This window comes from the organism of the source record quoted next, unplaced genomic scaffold (genome assembly GCF_019419815.1).
Source record: "Pyrus x bretschneideri cultivar Hongxiangsu unplaced genomic scaffold, Pyrus_bretschneideri_v1 Contig4, whole genome shotgun sequence".
Classification (NCBI taxonomy): domain Eukaryota; kingdom Viridiplantae; phylum Streptophyta; class Magnoliopsida; order Rosales; family Rosaceae; genus Pyrus; species Pyrus x bretschneideri.
The window spans coordinates 6,246,791-6,268,319 of NW_025999723.1; the positions used below are offsets into that span (position 1 = coordinate 6,246,791).

General features: G+C 36.8%; 3 protein-coding genes and 1 long non-coding RNA gene across 4 annotated transcripts; 3 read left to right on the top strand and 1 right to left on the bottom strand.

The window, feature by feature from the left end:
• Positions 1-6,321: 6,321 nt before the first annotated feature.
• On the top strand, positions 6,322-8,221 carry LOC103935634 (aspartic proteinase PCS1). The gene has a single exon (XM_048565731.1). It carries the CDS (start codon positions 6,577-6,579, stop codon positions 7,864-7,866), a length of 1,290 nt encoding a protein of 429 aa, XP_048421688.1. The 5' UTR covers positions 6,322-6,576; the 3' UTR covers positions 7,867-8,221.
• Positions 8,222-9,689: 1,468 nt separating this feature from the next.
• Positions 9,690-12,759, top strand: LOC103948442 (E3 ubiquitin-protein ligase SDIR1). The gene is made up of 9 exons (XM_009359476.3): positions 9,690-9,985; positions 10,392-10,534; positions 10,760-10,814; positions 10,898-10,950; positions 11,070-11,298; positions 11,453-11,567; positions 11,722-11,767; positions 11,946-12,071; positions 12,471-12,759. The coding sequence occupies exons 2-9, from the start codon at positions 10,457-10,459 to the stop codon at positions 12,594-12,596; spliced, it is 828 nt and encodes a 275-aa protein (XP_009357751.2). The 5' UTR covers positions 9,690-9,985; positions 10,392-10,456; the 3' UTR covers positions 12,597-12,759.
• Positions 12,760-14,747: 1,988 nt separating this feature from the next.
• On the bottom strand, positions 14,748-17,043 carry LOC103948441 (peptidyl-prolyl cis-trans isomerase FKBP20-1). Its single transcript, XM_009359475.3, has 6 exons — positions 16,886-17,043; positions 16,274-16,410; positions 16,004-16,137; positions 15,838-15,917; positions 15,238-15,330; positions 14,748-15,079 (listed from the first exon to the last, which is right to left on the bottom strand). Exons 2-6 carry the CDS (start codon positions 16,380-16,382, stop codon positions 14,929-14,931), a joined length of 567 nt encoding a protein of 188 aa, XP_009357750.1. The 5' UTR covers positions 16,383-16,410; positions 16,886-17,043; the 3' UTR covers positions 14,748-14,928.
• A 1,594-nt stretch (positions 17,044-18,637) lies between these two features.
• Positions 18,638-21,059, top strand: LOC125468738. The gene is made up of 2 exons (XR_007251125.1): positions 18,638-19,104; positions 20,563-21,059. It is a non-coding gene; the product is annotated as an uncharacterized LOC125468738 (long non-coding RNA).
• The last annotated feature ends 470 nt before the right edge of the window (positions 21,060-21,529 follow it).

The following is a 21,529-nucleotide window of genomic DNA, read 5'->3' on the forward strand; positions in this document are numbered from 1 at the left end:
AGGAGTTGACAGATTTTAGTTACATAACAAATATCCATCAACTCTTGTCGCGCATTCAGCGACTCACGCATTTACTCATTTGATTAAATTGTCGTAAGACGCCTTACGTGTGAGTTGTTTGACTAGTTGTAGTAAGAGATTCGTTGAAACCTGTATTTGTTTGAATACCTGAGAGGTTCAATTTTTTTCCCAATTTCTGCTTCCCTTCTCTGTTCTCACTTGTATGGGAAAGGGGCCAAGAGTTTTCCCACGGCAACCCGTAACCCTTTTCTCATAATTCAGAAAAGAGAGTTAGCCCATCTGCCCTCAACCCTTGTCGATTTGTGGGCTTTCAGTATTATGCAAGGTTGTTCTGGGAATTTGGGATCAGACTCGATTTTGAGTGTGCTAGAAACACATGATGGGACACTACGTGTCACCAAACAAGTGGTGAAATAATTATGTTAAAAAATTAACAACTTAAAAAATAATTAGTGACCTTTTCGAGGGTTTCATACTTGAACTTCAAGCTAGAGTACTCGTTGATGCATGTTGCAGCCAGGCCTGCATTGCTAAGCTCTGGATAAATAATGTGACTCACAAAACATGGCATACGTTAAAACATCTAGTATGAAATCTCATAAAATACAAATCTAAATTCCGAGTCGTGGCCGCAGCCACATTGACTAGTGTAAATACGCTCTCTTTATGCATTCGAGTTTGAATTTTTAACTTTAGTCTTAAAATTAGTTTAAAGAGAGTATCACCTAGAAAAACTAAAGAAGGGGAATTGTACCTTGTTTAATCTGTGCCAATTTTGCATAGCCTGCATAGGCAGCAAAGAGAGAGAGAGCAGCGTGAAGGCAGCTGCTGCCAGAATTGCTGCTATGATGATTCCTCTACTTACTGACAACCCTGCAAAACAAAATATGAAAAAATGGAAATAAGACCATTGGATTTTCATATAATAACAACACATAGTGTGCCATTAGTATTCCGAGCACAATGAAAATTTCTTAACAACTGATAGCGAACCACGGTTAATGACGCCCTACTTAATATTGGCTAGGCCTAGAACATTAGTCAAGTTTTGATTGGAAAGTTCTATTTAGACCGATTCGTTAATCGTGTTTCTTAGGCCATCTCCAACCAAAGGTCTAGAGAGCCAGAGGGCTGAAAATAGCCCAAAAACTGTCTCCAACCAAGGGCTAAGCCAAAGGGCTCATGAGCCCCACAAAATCTGAAAGGGCTAGCCAGAAATTTAAGAATTGCTGTCAGATATAACTGACAACATTGTTATTAATCCTATCGGTTATATCTGACAACAATTCTTAAACAAATTTTTGAATCCAACGGCTAGCTGACTCCAGTTACCGTTGGATTCAAAATTTTTTTTTTTTTAATTTTTTGGGCCAAATTTTTTTTTTTAATTCTTAAAAATTCTATTTTTTTTCCCTATAAATACCTAAGTTGTTGATTATGGATATTAAATTTAAGTTGTTGTAGTTTTTAAATTTAATTTATCTTTTTTAAATATAAGTTGTAGTTTTTAAATTTAAGTTGTTGTTTTTAAAATTTAAGTTGTTGTAGTTTTTAAATTTAAATAATAAATTATGTTTGGCCCTATGGCCCTCGGTTGGAGATGGTTTTTTGTGACAGGGCTAAAGCGAATCCTATAGCCCTTTGGCCCTCGGTTGGAGATGGAAGCAAATATGGCTATGTACTGTTCATTAAAATATTAATTTCTTGGATAGTCATAGGGCTAAAACGAGCCGTCTGGCCAGTTTTTTTATTGGAGATGACCTTACTTACTGATACTTATCTTCTCAATTTTAAAAGAGATCGTTCGAATTTCATTTTCGTGCTAGACGAAACAGCAATGGTCATTCAATAAAAGAAATGTGGGACACTGCAATATTTAACAAGCTGGTTGAAGACGGTGGACATCATGGTCGAGCTAATTACTTTCATACTTCGTCAAAGTCGGTTGGTACTTAATCAATTTTAAGTTAAGCCATAGATTTTTAAACCTAATGTCAACAACCCCATAAAATTAGATATGGTGGGCAAATACTCTACACTGTCATTATTTATATAACACTATTTCTCCCATGCAACACAACACTTCATGAAGATGTGATTTTATGAAAACAAAATAAGATCTTTTATAATAATTGTAACATTATCATTTCAATCCTTGACTAGGGGTTTTTTCATTTGTCCTTTTTTTTTTTATGTTATTCCAAGAAACATAAGATATTTTATAATGACACGATAAAAGTTGAAGTTTCAATTTAAAATTAATTGGCAAATTAGAAAATAGTGGGAGAGATCCCATTGTAGGAGTCACACTTTCAATATGATGAAGTTTTAATAAAAAACTAATTAGCCAATAACATGTCAGATATTTTTTAACAACATGAAGAAAGTTGAAGTTTCAATATTTTTTAACTCACGCACTCATGTGTGGGCAAGACGACGCTATTACTATCTTGGACAACTTATTCTAAAGCATAAAAAAAGTTGAGGTTTCACTTTAAATTTAATTTATAATCTGAAAAAAGGACTCGATTCCTTATAATATACCAATACAAAATCTCTAAACTTTTCGGCGTAAAATTCACACTCTCAATGCAATGTACTCTTTTTATTCAGAATTAAGAGTAACAAAACTTGGAGAAAGAACAAATTAGTTGGTGACCGATTGCCAAACCGCGTTTGCACTTGGAAATTGAAAAAGAGTCGTCCACTGAGGAAGAATGCAACTCACGTCACGTATATAAAAGCTTTGCATGCAACATATCTTTCCTCTCTTGTCCCTTGAGTTTGTCTGATTGATTGAGAAAGCATACCTAATTCAACTGTTTAGTTCTATTGACTCCTCCAACTCTCTAGCATTGTTAAAGCTAACCATCATTATTCAATCACACAAGTAACTATCATGTTTGCTTTTGATAATATCTTTAGTGACCTCAAATTCACTAGAATAATCAAAAGCAACTTACCTACGTACTTTGACCTTCTTTTTCTTTATAAAAAAAAAAAAAAAAAAAAAACTAATGAAAATAACTTGAAAATTTTGAGATTTAACGATAATGACAAAATAAAGGATAAAATGAATAGTACTATGATTGACTTTTTAATGTAAAAATATGATTTTTTGTTAAAATGATTAATACCGGAAACTTTTCGTTAAAGATCGCTAAAAAAATGGATACTAGAAGCTTTTATTCTCATAATATAAATACTAAAGTTCAATTTTTTTGTCGAATATCTGACATGTTATTTGATAACCATACATATCTTGTCTAATGCGTATAATGCACAAATTGTAAATGCAAATATCAGTTTAATATCATCTTAAACATTCAATCATCTTAATTCATAGTTTAATATTATAACATACAAGATAATCTACAGGAAATAATGAAAAGTTGAATTCTAACGAAATTCCCCTAAAATTTTCTCACTTTGTATGCTAAAATTTCCTCCAATTATGTGGCAACTCTTTGTCCCATTGTCTAGGAATTAAGGAGTTGAAGACTTTTGAAATATTTCCAAATCAACTTGCCCATGTATGCTAATAATTTTTGGTATTTTGCATTCAACGAAGAAAACTTCAAACTCTAGACAGTGAGGGCGCTTTCATTGGCATTGACAATGTAGATGGTCCCTAAGGGTAACTAAGCTAATGGACAAGAACAAAAACAAGTTGATGGACGCACACAGGGACATGTGGTTGGCCATGGAAGCTTGAGTGCTTGACTTGATAATATATATGCACGTAACTTGAAAGCCTTCAAACTATTAGGTTTGAAGATTATCATCGATCGCAGCTATGTCCTTCCTGTGAGGCATTTAGTTTTGTCATAGTTGCTGTCAAAGCATGCTGCATGCCTAGGTATTGTGATGGGAAGGTAAACATCATCAGAGAACGCGCACGATTCCCTTTCAGTCACAATCTTTTTGGTATTAGTATGCTTCACATTATTTGAAGATTTTGACCCCTAATCCGTGTGGGAACCAGCATATTTATTAAGCGGTAATCAAGCTTGTTGATGAGATTATGCATCATGGATCTTCTTTTTGGTAGCTAATTGGGTACACCAATCATTATTCATCAATTATGATATATACATTTACACATTCTTAAAATAACTTGATTTGTAACTATGTCATTGTATTCAGAATTTAGATTACACATTCTAACAATAACTTGATTTATCTAAAATGAAAATCATTTTCCACTAAATGACTGGTCCAATAATCCCACTAACTAGTAAACATAACTATTCTCCGCAACTTGAATATGAAACATAACATCAGATAGGAATAAAACTGCTATGATCCGTGGCTGAAATTGGCAATCTCAGACAACACAAAATTAACAATTTAACAATATAATATGTTGTGTTATACTTTGAGTTCAGATTATAAATTTGAATAATAACTGAAATGACCAGCGACTCAAATTAACAAGAAGTTAGATTGACTGACTGACTAAAATGGCATATGGTACGTCAAGACTGTCATGCAATAAAGCATTTCTCAATAAAGTAGAAGGTTCTGAATGACACTTAATTTGACTGATAAACAGTTCCAGGGAGGGGGCTGCCTTCAGGACCAAAGTCTAGGGTTTACATGTATGCCGAAAGTTCAAACATTTGTTTAATATTAGGGCCGGGTTGACAATATAATACATACTTAACAGTAGTTAATCAAATAATTGTCTACTAAAAAGGTTTAAGAGTCAAGGCTTAAATTAATAATATAAGTTTCTCATCTCCGAGCAACATACATTTTTGTCTCCAGTTGTACCTTCCAGATAATGCCTTCTCAAAGGGTATGTCGGCAATTCACGAATCTCTAGCTCACATAGGTCAGATTGGTTGTTAATCACCAGCTCATCTAATTAAGATTAGAGAGATAATTGAAATTCATTAACTTTCATTTTCATATTAATACAATAACAATGAGTTGCAGTAGAACAAGAAAGAAGAAAAAACTAAAGTAGTAAAACATTAACATTACAGAGTAACGCATGTGGGATACTTTTTTTTTCCTTTGGGTCGAGTTGAAATCCTTGAAGGGTTTTTATCGTCTTTGTACTTAGTCATTATTTACCAAAATAATGAATATCTTACTAAAACTAAAAAAAGTGGTAAAACGTTACAAAAAAAAAATTAAATGAAAAACTATTAAAAAAAAATCATGAACAATGGAAATAAGTTGTTTGATTAGTGCAAAGTACAGAAAAAATTGAAGAAAATCATAGCATAATTGAGGTGATGCTTTCTCCATAAGGAGATTTGATTTGAAACTTTATTTATGAACAAGATTATTAGGAGTAGTAATAGGTGAATAATTCTTTTCAAAGTTTAATCACCTTTTTGGGCTGTTGGATTCGAAGCTTAATCAATCAGAAAGGGAAGGGTTAAGCACAGTCTAGCTACTAATATATTCATGGCTCGTAATAAACAAGCAAATAGCAAAGCATATGGTCAGATGAAATGTCTATTATATGCAGTCTTACTCTTGCTTTATAAAGAGGTTGTTTCACGACTTAAACTCGTAATCTTTCGATCACAAAGAAACAACATTTTTGTTGCACTAAAACTCGCCCTCACATTAGAAATTTAGGAGGTAAGAATATAAAAATTTGACCTTTAAATTGTTCATGCAAGGCAAAGAAAGCAGAAGAGTAAAAACCAATTTTTATATACGAACAATTTTAGATTATAAGTAAAGGAATGCACCTACTTCAACCTGAAAACATACGTACGTGAAAAGGGAAGACTCCATCACCAAAAACCCGATACCTTCAAAGACAAAAAGCACGTATGAGAAAGAATTACGTTAAAGACAATGAAAACGAGAGAAGGGAATGAAACATAGTTCTCGGATACAAATTACAATATAACTGCTTTTAAGCGCGCTTTAATATTATTACAAATTTATGATAAAAAATACATTAAGATATGTTTACTTATCAGTAATGAGTATGAGAAGAAAAATATCGTCTCTTTCTAAGAAAATTAGTAATACAATATCCTAAAAATTATGAATGAGACTTATTCCTTATTTTCTGTATCCCCAAGTATTTAAAGTTCTTACTCGTTCCTAAATTTCCCATTCCTTTCCTAACATCAGCAGTTGTTTTTTAGTTTCCTTATCATATATATAATGGATACGGGTTAAAAAAGTTAATGCTTTTAACCGTTTAATATTACGGAAGTAAATGTTCTTAAGAGCTTGATTAATTACAAACCCCTTGCAATAAAATCAGAACTTTGATTAGATAACATCTCTTTATAGGTACAAATACATAATCATGTGATTTGCATGTATAAATTTTCTTAAACCAAATTTTGGGAGAAAGAGAGAGAGAGAGAGAGACATTATGTAGCATATAAGAAACCAAAAATCGTACCTTTCACCACTCACGCACACCTGCAACAAATACAAAGACCCCGCCACAAACTCTCGCTCTCTCAAACTCCCCTGCAACACCAACGCATTCAAATCCCAAATCCAACAAAAAAAAAATATACATTCCATTCGATTTCAGTTCTCCAATTCGTAGTTTCACCAAAAACCATGCTCATTCTCCTACCCTTCGTTCTTCTTCTTCAACTCCACACCACCTTCTGTTTCTCTGCTCCAAAACCAGAAACTCTAATCCTACCCCTCAAAACACAAACCCTCCCTCAAGGGTACCTCCCAAAATCCACCAACAAGCTCTCCTTCCACCACAACGTCACCCTCACAATCTCCCTTTCGGTCGGCTCACCGCCGCAGCAAGTCACCATGGTCCTTGACACCGGCAGCGAGCTCTCCTGGCTCCGCTGCAAAAAAGCTCCCAACTTCAACTTTGTTTTTAACCCTCTCGCATCCAAGTCCTACTCCCCAGTCCCCTGCTCCTCTCCTGTCTGCCGGACCCGGACTAGCGACTTCCCCAATCCCGTTTCCTGCGACCCGAAAAAGCTCTGCCACGCCATTCTCTCCTACGCCGACGGTTCCTCCATCGAAGGCAACCTCGCATTGGAAACTTTCAATCTCGGGTCGTCAGCCCAACCCGGTACGATATTCGGGTGCATGGATTCCGGGTCCAGTTCGAACGCCGACGAGGACGCCAAGACAACCGGGTTAATGGGCATGAACCGCGGGTCATTGTCCTTCGTAACACAGATGGGATTTCCGAAATTTTCCTACTGCATATCGGATCGCGACTCGTCCGGTATTTTGCTTTTCGGCGAAGCGAAATTCGGTTGGCTCAAACCGTTAAATTACACCCCTCTGGTTCAGATATCGACACCATTACCGTACTTCGACCGGGTCGCGTACTCGGTCCAGCTGGAAGGGATCCGGGTTGGAGGTAAGGTGTTACCACTCCCGAAATCGGTTTTCGTACCGGACCATACCGGGGCGGGTCAAACAATGGTCGACTCGGGGACCCAGTTCACTTTCCTACTCGGTCCGGTTTACACCGCGCTGAAAAACGAATTCGCTCAGCAGACCAAACCGGTTCTGAAAACTTTGGACGACCCGAATTTCGTGTTCCAAGGAGCGATGGATTTGTGTTTCCAAGTCCCCACGAACCGGCCGAGCCTGCCCGAGTTGCCGACAGTGACGCTGATGTTTCGGGGGGCCGAGATAAGCGTGTCGGGGGAGAGGCTGCTGTATCGGGTGGCGGGAATGGTGAGGGGCGGGAATCAGGTGTATTGCTTCACATATGGGAACTCTGACTTGCTGGGCATAGAGGCGTTTGTGATTGGTCATTATCATCAGCAGAACCTGTGGATGGAATTTGATTTGGAGAAATCTAGGGTGGGAGTGGCTGAGGTTAGGTGTGATCTTGCTGGTCAAAAGCTTGGCCTAGGTGCTTAAGTGGGACCCGGGCTGGGTCTGAGCTGGCAAAGTTTTGGTGACTTACAAATCAATACGATAAGGTGAAGGTATTTCAAACCAATGACGTCCTCGGACATGAGTGGTGAAGGGTAAGACTTGTCTCATTGGGTGATTGTGTGGACCATGGTGGGCCGAACAAAGTTGTTGGTACTAAGATAGGTGGCCCATTTTGTTCAGATATTATGTGGTCATGGGGATTTGCGTAAATATTAAAAATTAGGTGGTACTTTGAATAGTTTAACTTTTCTGTTTTAGTAATTTTGTAGTTTATTTTAATTTTTTAACAGTGAGATTCTGTAACTCTGTGTTGGGCAATGAAGATGTATTTTAGTGACAGCAGGTGGGGCAGGAGGGGTAGAATGTTGCAGGGTTCGATTGCCCATGATTCCAAAAGATTTTTCAGTATGACATTCACACAAGATGATACATTACGTTTTTATATAAATAATGAGATATGTGTGTTAAAAGGTTAATAATTTAAAAATTAAAACTTTTTATCACTTACATAAAAACATATGATGCACTATCCGTGTTCCCATTATAACTAAAAATTTCTTCAAGATTCCAACTCCAACGGCGGAGTTTGGATTTTCCGTGGGACCCAAGAGGATGGTGAAGGGTGCCTAATCTATCAAGAGTTGCACATATTATAAAATCATACATTAATTTGCACTTGAATTGTCTCCCTCCCCCATGTTTTGCTCAATTTACCCTACATATGTGATAAAAGATAATATGCAATTTCCATAGTCTCAAATTTTCATTGAAATTGATACACAATGTACTAAATCCCTTGTTCGTCAAATATGTTTTTAAAATTTAATGATCAAGTCATGAAAATCAATGCAGATGATCTAATATCCTACTAGATAGGATGTTGAGTTTTTCTCTGTATGTTTTGGGTTCGAAACCCTCCCCCTTTCCCCTATGTATATATTTTTTTAAGTTCTATAATAAACAAACTATTCCCCTAGTGATCATAAATAAAACAAAATGTGGCCTATTTATACCACAACAAAAGTCAAAGCGAATTTGTTTAGAGAAGTGTTATTGGCACTCCAAAAATCTCATTCTATACTTCTTACAAGTGTATTTTTCTTTCTAAGTATAGAAAGTTTGTAGTGTAGAATGAGAAATTTGGAGTACCAATAACAATTCCCTTTGTTTATCTATGACGGCCTTTATTATGATGGTCAAATGTGTGACGTAATCTTAGAACCAGTTAGAGTTACGTTGTTTGTTTGTTTTATTGTTGTGGTCACATTGGTGACGTAGTCTTAGAGTCTGTTTGGTGAGCTAGATGAGATTGAGCCTTAGGAATATAATAGGATTGGCATGGACATGTAAGACATGACTTGTAACTCATGTATAAAGATAAGTTAGATAACTCATTCTATTGTGATTCATAACCTATCATGTCCAGTCTTGCCCATCTGCATTTTAACACAACAAACAAGAAACTGGACTCAAGTCCATTTTAATTGGCCACAATCAATCCAAAGAGGCCCTTAAAACTAGAGGGACTTACTCGAAAGAGATTCACCAATAGAAAACCTAATTCATTTTCTTCTTTCAACCTGTTACATTGAAATTGCTCCCTCAAGAAAATTCAATTATTTTAAATTAATGAGAGAATGAATGATTTAAACCTTGAACATAATAGATTGTAAACGCACTGTAACGAACATGACAATTCACCACTTTTGATAGACAACCTAATTTTGGTTTCTTGGTTGGTTGTGTTGTTTGGTTTCTTGTTGATCAGAACGGTGCGTTTAGGACTGGTTGCTGATTGTGGAAGCCCGAAAGTTGAAACCGAAAAGGAGTCTCCGAGATTTCGCAGTCAAAGCAGCCGTTAAAGACCAACCAGGAGGGAAACGGTGTCGTAGCGAAACACTAATTGAACTAAAATCTTCGTAGAGTTGTTAAACAAACCAAACAGTTCCGACAGGAGCGGCAAAACGCGTCCGAGTCGACTCAGATCTCTGCACGCTCCAACTCGCTCCCTTTCTTCCAACGAAGAAGCGCTTGCATGGCGTTTTCGTGAAAAACGCTGCCGTTTCTTGTGATCTGAGCCATCCGAAGTCGTTTCTTTTCTGTGAGTCCTTTGTCTATTCGCGTTTCTCAGTCCCTTGTTTATTTTCTGATTGCTTTGATTTTCTTGATCGTAGCTTACGAAAGCTTCTTCTAATATGCCTCTGTAATTCTTAATCTCTCACAGCATTCGATTGCGACCTGAATCACTAAAGTTCAAAGAATAATTTTTTGTGGTTAATTGCATAGCTAAGGGAACGTGATTTAGGGATTAGGGTTCTTATTGATTTGTGATTTTGTATCAGGAATTTGGAATTAATTGGGTTTTGGTTTTTTTATTTTTTTCACTGGTGATTTTCTTACTGCATGTCAATTGGGAATCTTGAGTTACTTTTTACCAGTATTTTGCTTCTTTTTGTGTGTGGATTATGAGGATTACTGATTGTATGTGTTTTCTTGGCGTGTTTCAGTTCAGTGAATTGGAAAGTCAGTGACTTCATAGTTTGAGCAGAGAGGGCTTTGGAACTCTACAGACATGAGTTTTGTATTCCGGGGTTCCAGGGCGGATATCGAAAGTGGATTCCCGGAATTTATAACAGAGCGGCGTGCAGTGGTACATTTCTTGTATTTCACATATTTCCATTGACTTTGGCCCTAATTCGACCTTTTTCAAGGGTGGAGGTTTGAATTTCATGTTTTAATCCATGGCCAGTGTGTATGCAATTTTCTATTTTTCTCATTTGCCAATACCCTTTGGGCCTAATTGCACCTTCTAGGGAACAGGGGCAAAGTTATTATTATTCATTAATTTGTACTGATATTGGTTGTTTTATCTCAGCGCGTTCATCCACCACGCTCTGTCAATTCCAACTCAATTGCTTTTCTTGTCACAGGTGCCTATAATATTACCCTTTGTATAGTCTTGTAATTTTGTTGGTTGGTACTGATATCTGTTTATGTGTTGTCTTATGGCCAGTTCTTTTGCTGTTCATGATACTGAACTCACACCAGATGTCACCAAATTTTCTGGTATTGTCTTTCTCTGAGTCTGTTAAATTGGTTTGCTACATTTACTGGTCCAGGTTGCTGTTCGTTTAGGTTGTTTTATGAGAAATTTAAACATCGTTCTTTTAAACTTATGCATGTAGCTCTGGCTAGTTCTTGGTGTCTTTTTGATGGCTACAACATTAAGGATGTATGCAACATGTCAACAACTTCAAGCTCAAGCACAGGCTCATGTTGCAGCAGGAAGTGGCCTTCTTGGCCATACTGAATTGCGGTTGCATATGCCACCATCGATAGCCCTAGCAACAAGAGGGCGCCTTCAAGGCCTCAGGCTTCAGCTTGCACTTCTTGACCGGGAATTTGATGACCTAGGTTAGTGGTTAAATGTGTCTGAAAATGATTTTTACATCTTGAAACCCCATTCATGGCTGTTATAAAAATTTTACTAGCCAAACCATAGCTTTGTCTCTTAGTATTTTTTATAGCCTTTAGTTTTATGCCAAATTACTCTACTGTTTAATACCAGATTATGAAACTTTGCGAGCTCTGGATTCTGATAATGTTCCAGCAGCTTCTTCTATGAGTGAGGAAGAGATAAATGCTCTTCCGGTCCATAAATACAAGGTGCCAGGTCCTCAAATGTAAGCTCTCTAATTTTTTTTTCCTTGAGTGATTGATTTAGACATAAAGAGTCCAAGAATTTTTGAGACAAATGGAAGAATGAATTGAATTATAGTTGTTTAGCCTTTTCATGTTGAATACATTTGTTTTATCATGGTTTTGTTCTGTATGCAGTGGTGCTTCATCAATGCAACAAGCTTCATCTTCAGCACCTGCTGAGGTATTGGCTATATATTATCCCTCTTTCCTTTTGTATTTTTCACCCTTCTGTCACTCTATAAGAGTAAAGAGATTCCTGCATTTCATTTTGTATGAGTACAGCCAGAAGAAATTTTGTGTATGATATGATAGCAGTGCATTTATTCTGTGGCATTGTATCTTTCTGTTCTATTTTGCAGAAGAAGCAAGAAACTGTCGACACAGTTGGGAGCACAAAAGCAGTGGAAGATGAACTGACTTGTACTGTTTGCCTGGAGCAAGTTACTGTGGGAGAACTAATCCGCAGCCTTCCATGCTTGCATCAGGTTCGGTTCTCTTTTCAGTGGTTTGACATTCTTAGGCTTCTTTTTCCTGTATTTTTCAGTTGCAAGTTTTAGGATTTCTTGCTGAACAAAAATGTTTGCTAAGAAATTCTTCTGATACGGAGTAATGTGTGGTTGGTCCCAACTACAAAATGCATCTAGTTCTGCTCGACCCTACATACACACACACACGTGCACACACGTCCCCACACCGCACACTCTCTCACTCATGCAAATTATGAACCTAAAACACATCTCTAGCTAATTGGACTAGAGGAGTCTCATTTTGCACTCCAAACCTTGTGTGGTGCATTGTTGTGATAGAAGACACTTTTATGTAATGGTGCTCTGGTATTCTAAAATCTCGTTTTATTATTGTCTCTTTCTGTTGTTTTGCTACAGTTCCATGCTAGTTGCATTGATCCATGGCTGAGGCAGCAGGGAACCTGTCCGGTATGTAAATTCCGAGCAGGATCAGGGTGGCATGAAAATGGAGAAGCTGGAACGGATGCTTCTTACATGGTTTAATTATAACAGAGTAACTTGTAGATGTACCTTCCTGCATAGTTAGGCACACTGATGGATCAGATTCAAGGGTTATGCCCAGCATTGGCATTGCTGTAATTATGTTGACATTTAGGCATTGAATTGGCTGAATATATTATGCCCTCAAAACAACAAATTTTGTGTATTTTGAAATCCGTATAAAAAAATGGTCTTTGTAGACCACATGACATGGCGGGAATTGAGATCCTCTCCGGATCTCTGTGTCCAGAGCTAAAGGACCAAGAGATCCCAACCACTCATTTTTAATCTTGTGGCTCCTATTAGCCAATCTTGCGGCTCACCTTACACAAACTAAGGGTCTGAATTTCTCTCTTCAACAGTCCGGATCTCTTTGTCCATAAGCTCTAGACATAGAGATCCGGAGAGGATCCCAATTCATGTGGCTGTTGTGGTTGGATTAATTTTTCACCAAGGAGTGCAGGATGAATTTTTGGAGAGCGATAACATCTCCGTTCCCTACGAACGTGGCCTTTTTAGCGCTTGTGATTGGATTAAAATTGAAAAACTCATAAATCTAAGGCTTTTCTAGTAATACAGTGTTGGGGGAAATTGCAAATTATAACTCTTGAAGCGACATACATATCCCAAATCCACAAAAAAAAAAAAATAGAAAGAGTAACAATCTTCACGGGCGCTCAAAGCAATTGCCGGTGCTGCTGGTATTCTTTCCGAAGAGGCTTAACTTCCTTCATCAGCTCAGCTTTTGGTTTTCCAGAAACTTAAAAAAAGAACAAGAAGATAACAGATGCGTACCTCTCGCGTATGAATTTTTCTTAAAATTTAAATATCTTCTTGTGTGGAATTCCGAAAAGAATCAAGAGTTTCTTCTTGCGTGGAAGAGCACCTGATTGTGTGGCAGTTTGATGTGTCTGACTTGGACAACAAGCTACTCGACAGTTCACCTCTTCTCGGCCTTCAGCTGCTGCTTAATTTGTTTCCGGCAAACCCACTGCCATGGACGTTCTGTCGTTGAAGTTTGATGTGGCGATAATTCTCTCTGCATAATTAGATTGAATCTTTGAGGAAAGGCCAAAGATGTTGGTGAATCAAGGTTTAGCCTGTCCCAAAAGGCCTTTGTTAACCGGGGGGACATAATAAGCATGGCACTGGAGGATATGCGTTCTGGCAATCCAGATAAAATTGAACCTGATTTCTGAGGTCACTTCCCAATGCGAGATGGAAAAGAGAATGACAGACGCCGCAGGCGGTTATACTTACAGAAAATCTCTCACAACCCCAAGCTTCTGGAAGGGTGACGGATGAGTCTTCACTCTTGGATGATGGAGCAGGAGTTGAATCTGATAGTGCAAACAACAACGATTGTATGTCATCCTGCACCAAGGAATAACACAAATTATCATTCAGAACTTCGACATTGAGCATTCATTTCCTCCAAGAAAACTAAAGATCCTACCGGGCCAAGGAAACAAAAGTGATGAAGGTGGCTTCTTATCAGCAAACAAATGATCCTTGTTTGATCTGTCAGCATCCCACAGCTTGTCAAGTGTACGTGTGATTGGATGAACATCCACTAGAGGGTAGAACACCTCCATGTCATCCTTGAAGTTATAAGTAGATCGAGGAGGATGCAATGTACGCAATGTTCTGCCTCCTTGCAGTGTATCCTCTGCAGTAGATACATCAAGTGTAACTGAAGATGCTACTCCGCTGCCAGCTGCTGTAACTGAGATGTCTAGGCAGATAAACTTGAACGGCCTGGATTTCGAGAGCTTGATACTGCCATAGATAGAGGAAGACTTGATGAAGTCACAGAAGGGGGTCAGGCAGAAGGGTTACATCTTCAACAGCGTCTCCTAAATTACTCATGATTTGAGAGGCGAGGCTAAAAATCTAAAGACTTACGAGACCTTGTCATTCAATGGTGAAGAAATTGATACTTGCAATACAAGTTTTGTGTATCTGATTGAAATCTCCTTGTTAAAGCCTTGTGATTCATAAAGTTCCCGAATTTGGAACTTTTGTCAAGAATTTAGCAGCCGGAAATTATTAGAATCGGAATTTCCGATCTAGGAAATTTCAATCGGGCCGATTAATTCCAGGCAGCACAGTAAAGAAATGCAATAATTCAGCATAAATAAATAAAAGCATGGATTATGTAATAATTCAACACCTCATATTTCAATAACACATCAATAACATCTTTTCTGGTCCGAAAATAACTTATTTATGGAGGACACAGTTCGGTCTAACTCGCGAATTAAATTTATTTATTGTAGCTACTTAAATACGAAGGATCAAGCTCATGCAAATATTCGAGTCTGCGACCGAGTGCCTATTTTGCTTTCCCTTTTCCCTTTCCTCCGCCCTTCTTGGCATCTAACTTTGCTTGAATACGAGCAGCGGCTGCAGCTTTGGCCTCTTCTCTCTTCTTCTTCTCTTCCTCTTTGTTTGCAGCAACTAACTCCCTCTGTTTCTTCAGTTCTCTGTTGTGAGGACCAACACAAAATTCAATCAATCATACTGGTTACAAAAAAGTTGGTAGATCTCAATGGAACCAACAAAAAGTTCAACGGTAACAATAGGACTTGCATTATGTATCTGGAATATAAGTTATGGAGAATATGAAAGTAAATGGACTTACTCTAGCCTAGCCCTTTCCTCTGAAGCACTACCCAAACTTAATCCCTTCCGGGGATTGCAAGCAACTAACTCCACTTCAAATACAAGGGTTGCACTGCAGGAGTAATTTGTAATGGACGATGAATTAATTCCAAAGGCATTGTAGAGCGACACCATTTGTAACAAGAAATAAAACATGATTAACCAAGAAAATTGATGTAGACTTTTACGAACACTTGGATACAGTCATACACCAGAATACTTAATGCACAAATTGGCAAGTACCGAGCGTCAAGGCCCTCCCTTGTCTTACCACCTGGAATTTATGTACATTTCTTTTCAACATGCTTCCGGAGATTTTACATCTATTCAACAAATATCTTGGTTTATAGTTGGGAATCGAAGATCACCAACCAAATAACTCTTAAATCATAGACTAAGATGCAATTGTTTACTATAAGCATTTACTATCCACATTTGGGAGATAATTATGTCTGGACAGTGTTGTTTTGGCATCTCGCTGCGCAAACATATTTTTAACTTAACAAAGCTACTAGCACTCCTAGTGTCCCTTAATAAAAAAAATTTGACAGAAAAATAATGAATAGAACAAAGGCATTACCCGGGTGGGATATCTGGTGGAGAACCAGCACTTCCATAGGCGTATTCTGGCTTGCAAGTGATCTTAGCAATCTCCCCAACCTGATGAAACAATCAAAAGAGAAAACATGTAATAAGGGACTTAAAAAATTCACAAAAAAAAGCCTCAAAGAGAAGCTTATTTTAACCTTCATGGTTTTCACTGCAATATCCCAAGCCTTGATCACACTGCCCTTCCCAATCTCAAATGAGAATATTGTATTATCTTCGTGTGTCGTGTCAAAGACCTCGCCGGTTTCCTCAAGAATGCCTTCATAATGAACTGCCAACATAATGTATATGATTATTAACAAATTGAACATAAGTTTGTTAGGTATTTCCACTCAACCTAATCACAAAATGTTCCCAGTGCACAGACGAAAAATAAATATGATCAGCAACAACACTCTAGCCCTTACCATCAACGAGCGGAAGGTCTTGGGTCGGAGCAATTGCATCTGGCTTTGCACGCCTTACAATTTTCTTGAGAACACCGCCATCCCCGGATAAATCAATTGCATCACTCATGGCTGCAGCAGTTGCAATCTTCAATGTTCTGGTCATGTCATAGACATACAAACATGAATCCATGACATGATACAATGGATATGAAAAAGGCAAATCCACCACATCATTACTTAGCATAAAAAACCCTCCAGAAAGGTTGTATCTTTGGAAAAAAATTTCCATTAACTAATGATAAATTGTAGGACATTAATAAAAAATTTCAAAACCCTAGAGGAATTTCCATTAACTAATGATAAATTGCAAGACATTAATAAAAAAATTCAAAACCCTAGCGGGTTTTTGATACAATTACAAACAAAAACCCCCCAAAAGTTTTAAATTTTGTTGTTCTAAACAGAAATTAACAAGTAATTGAAGCTAAACTAATAAAATTAGGGTTTTTAACTAAAATCCACCAATTACTTCAATCTCAAATTAACAAGGTGAGAAAAAATAAAATTAAAAAAAAATACAAAAATCAGTAATTTTGGGAGTGAGGGTGAGAGAGTTGGAGTTGGACTGACCCGTTTCGAGGCGATAAAGGAGCTTCGGAAACGGAGAGGGGCAATCGGGTCGTCGGGTTGAAAGGGAGACGATAAATCGGGTGGTATAGCCGGGAGCTTCGGTGGCCATCGGCGTCTGATGAAGAATGCGCTCGACGCGGAAAGATGGCGTCTTTATATAACGATGACTCGATGATGATAATGAAATTCCCACGCGCACGTGTAGCGTGTGATTCAGCAGATGCTGAAATGATGGGAAAAGTATAATTGGATGAAGCATAAAGTACCGCTCAAAGTTTTTACCGTACCACGATTAATGTTAAGGAGATCAATTAGATTAATTTTTTAGATCAAAATTATAAATGATATGATGTATCATTAATAAAATAAGTACGTTAATTAACACTTAGTTAATAATTTAATCATCAGCAACCACACATGCAAAAACCTGATATTAATTTGTCACTGAAGTTGAGAGAACATGCTAGAATTTGTTTGACGACGTTGAAGTGTGGGAGACCATGAGACATGTTAGATAACTCACTCTATTTGATATTCGTAACCTATTTTGTCCTATTATATCCAAGTTACGTTCTTACACAACAAACGTCGGCTGAGTTATGTTCAATTCAAAACGACAAACATCAGTTTGATTATAAGTCCAATTTAATTGGATATAACTCATCACATCATGCCTACCAAATCCTCCTAATCCACCAAATTCGGAGATTTGGACCGTTGAAATTTGATTCAACGGTTACAAACAGGAACCTACTTTAAAAAGTTATAATAACTTTAATCGTTGGATCAAATTTCAACGATTTCGATTTCTGAACTTAATGAATTAAGAGAAAGAGATCCGAAGAAAAACCCTTTCCTACCCAAAAAAAGTCCTAATGGTAGTTGGATTCATGTTGAAAACTTAAAAGCTGCCGTTTCTCTTTTCTCTAGCCCCAAAACCGGTCCTTTTCTTTTTCCTGTTCGGTTACAAACAAGAACAACCAGCCCTTTTCATTTCACATTGATGATTTGGATACTGCATGAGCATGAGCAGAGATAAAACAAATTACTCCTCCAATTTCCAGATTAGACCCCACCACATCAGGCTTTTTCTCCTTTCACTCCCTCCACCTCTTGTCTTCAAAGTTGAGTCCACCGGCGTTTAAAACTCTGGGTCCATCCCTGTGCACGAAGCATGCAACGGGAGAGACCCACGTAGGAGTTCTGCTCCCGCGTGATCGTGGGGTCCTAGACGAAGCTCTACGTGAGCAACGGTCCAAAATGGCGCAGAGCCTGATTTTTATGATTATCTGCAGGACGCCACGTATTCATTAACTTATGTTCCGATCGGATTCCAGGGAGCCTATCATGTCCTTCAGGGTGGCGTGTCCGTGATGTGACCGTTAACCAAGCTACTTATCAGCACAGTTTACCAAAACGTAAAAGATATTTATATATAAAGCCGGAGTGTTCTACATCTACCATCATATAAATCAGACCCATCGCTGACAATAATTGTTATTAGCATTTTAAAAATTTCATTTTACATTTTTTATAAGAGTATTTTTCTTTTTAATTAAAGAAAGTTTAGAATGTTAAATGAGATTTTTGAAATGCTAATAATAATTTTTTTTAGTAAATATCTTTTATATATAAAGCCGGAGGTTAATTTTGATGTCATGACTTCGACAAAAAGAATATGACAAAAATGCCGCTCGGCCGAAAAAAAATCAAAACAGAAAAAATGAATGCATAAGATAATACAAGGGTAATTTTGTAAATTTACCCACGTGTCCCTCGTTGCTCCACCTTATTCCTTCTGTTTTTCTGCTTTTTGTTTCACTGTGCACAACGCTGCCCATGCGTCCTCATCCGTGTGCCTTTTTGTTGGATTTTCTTCCTGCTATACGTGTGTTGCTCATCCTGAAACGGAAGAAAGATGGAAAAGCAGGGCCCTTCCATTTGCTTCCACAGATTTCTCGACCTCTCTCAGAGGCTCCAAATCCCTAGCCTCCGCAAGAAGGGGTTTTACAGGAAGTGATATATACTGATTTTTTGGGTTTTACAGTTATAATGTTATCAAATTCCTTTTTTTTTTTTTTGTTTTTTCAAATTTTCTGATTCGGTATAATCTCATCAAATTCTTTCTTTTTTCTTTTTCTTTTTTTTTTAATTTTCTGATTCAGGTATAATGTCATCAAATTCTGGATGACGTGCATCCAGACATCAGTTTGGTAAAGGTAAAGATTTGCCTAATCCTATTGGTACATAATCATATGAGAAAATAAGGATTTGAACATGTTAATTAGGTAAGAATTAGTTTATATTAGAGAATATATATGATTTTGGAATGTGTTGGTGTACCCAAGGACAATTATATCTGTGAACTGATGTTTGGTTGGAAAGTCTACCCATAAAGAAGAACAAATCTAAGGGTAGAGTGAAACTGAAAAGCAGCCAGGCTCAAAATGTGATTTCCCAAAGAGTAGGATTGGCCCTTCATTTTAAAATTTTCATACTTTACTTCTCATTCTTTATACCCTTATGTATCAGTAACATGTATTCAACTCTAGAACTTTATTCGAAATCATTTGGTGGGTGTTTGGAATTTTAGAATTAGATTTTCAATTGGTTTGGTGAATTCTTAACTTTTAATCTCATTTGGGTCTATTTAGCTGTTTTTGTTATGAAATTGTTCACTGATTGCATATTGGTAATTTGATAGATTTTGTTTGTGTTAGCTCCAAGTTCTTGCTCTAAGAAAACCACTTGGTTGGGTTTAGTTTTCCGTACTTTTCGTTGTTTTGTTTGATATATCTTCTCCAAATTCAGAGAACTTTGTGATTATAAACATTTTCATCATTCAAGGGAGTCAGACTGATGATTCTTTGCACTACAACTTAGTCATGTTAGGCTTTTCTTATCATTGAGCCAAAACAATTTGGCGATATAGATTTTGCAACTTATAGTGTTAGACTAATAATTTTTCCATCAATTTCTCTTTTTTTTTTTTTTTTTTCTTTTTGGTTTACGAACGTTAGTTGAATGATGACATGTTAACAATAGTTTTAAACCAACATGATCTTACCCCATTTCGAAAACAAATTAAAGAAATAATGATGGACATGCATGTTAAAAATATTACGAATTTAAAGAGATGAAGCCCAACTCATAACTGCTACCTGTTTAGTTTAACACAATTTTTCTCTGTTTGGTTGCTGAGAAAATGATGGGAAACAAAGGAACTCAATTTGAGTGCTATTGTCGTAATTCAAAAAATGTCTTCTGCACGCGTAAAGGCTAGTGTTTAGGAATTTAGATTGGGAAAGGATAATGAACAATGGTTGGGTAATCTCAATAAAAATCATAAATAATGTAACGCATGTTTTTTTTGTTTTTTAAATGACAAAAGTGACTAATATGGTTGCATAATGTATAAACAAAAGTAGAAAATAGTATTAGACAGGAAAGCGGTTTTGACGCACAGTTTTTATTTATTTATTTTTAATCGTCAAATTAGATAAATTAAACAACAAGAAGAGTCAAAATGCAAAGTCTTTTTCTGCGTCAGCGGGAGGATGTTAGTTGTTAAAGATCTCAAAGTTTGAAACGAACACACTATAAACCTAGAAAAATTGTATGCGAAGCTAAAAACATGTATTTTTCTCATTTTGCCATTTGATATTGTTTTCGCTTAGGTGTTATACTAGCAGAAGTACTTATGAAAGTTTTTATGATGGACCCATAAGGCATGGAAAAACCTTGATCAGTGCCCTCAAAGAAAGGATAAGAGTGGATCAGCGTTTATAATTGCGAAGTGTCACGAATCTCAGTACAAGCTACCCAACTCTGGGCACTGGATATGCCTCTTTGCATGCACGACAAACATTCGCTAAGTTGTGCATTATAAGCATTTGTCCGTGGCAAAATCTTACAACCATCTATACTTTATCATGCATCACATTTTGCCTAATGTGACTAATCAATTTTGTGCATCCGAACCAAGTAAATTGTACAATGCATGAACCGCTTATAACCACTGGCGGAGGCATCAAGGGACCATGGTGGTCTTTGGCCTATCGTGATCTTGAAAAAAACATATATATGTGTGTTTGTCTACCCATTTCTGTTGCTGTAAAACCCTCCTATTGTTCAACACTTCAGATAAATTCAATCATTATCTCTTGTTATGGTCCTTTATCACAAATCAAACCTTTAAAATCAAACCCATCATTTACTTTTACTTATAAAAATAAAAAAATCTTGCCTCACACTCTAATCTGATTTCTTTCACGTTACAATGCAGAGATTCGAGAGCTATTTCCTATCTCATTCTCGAAATTTCAGATTTCATATTTTTTGTCATTCCAAATTCCAAATTCATTCAACTAATAAAAAAAGTTACAAACTTATTCAATAAGTAACGATAAGATTTGTAAATCGCTATTATTGTCTATAATTTTTATTCGTTTCTACTCTATTCTATCTCTTACTTTAGTGTTAGGATTTCTAAACATTTTCTTGATTCTCCCTATTGAGTTCAATAATTCTTTCAATAGTATAAATGATGAGGTTTTCATGTTATTGTTTCAAAATGTGAAAACTCCTCGAAGATGAATATGATTACGTTGGATACGTATTATATGGTATTTTGGTTAGTGATTT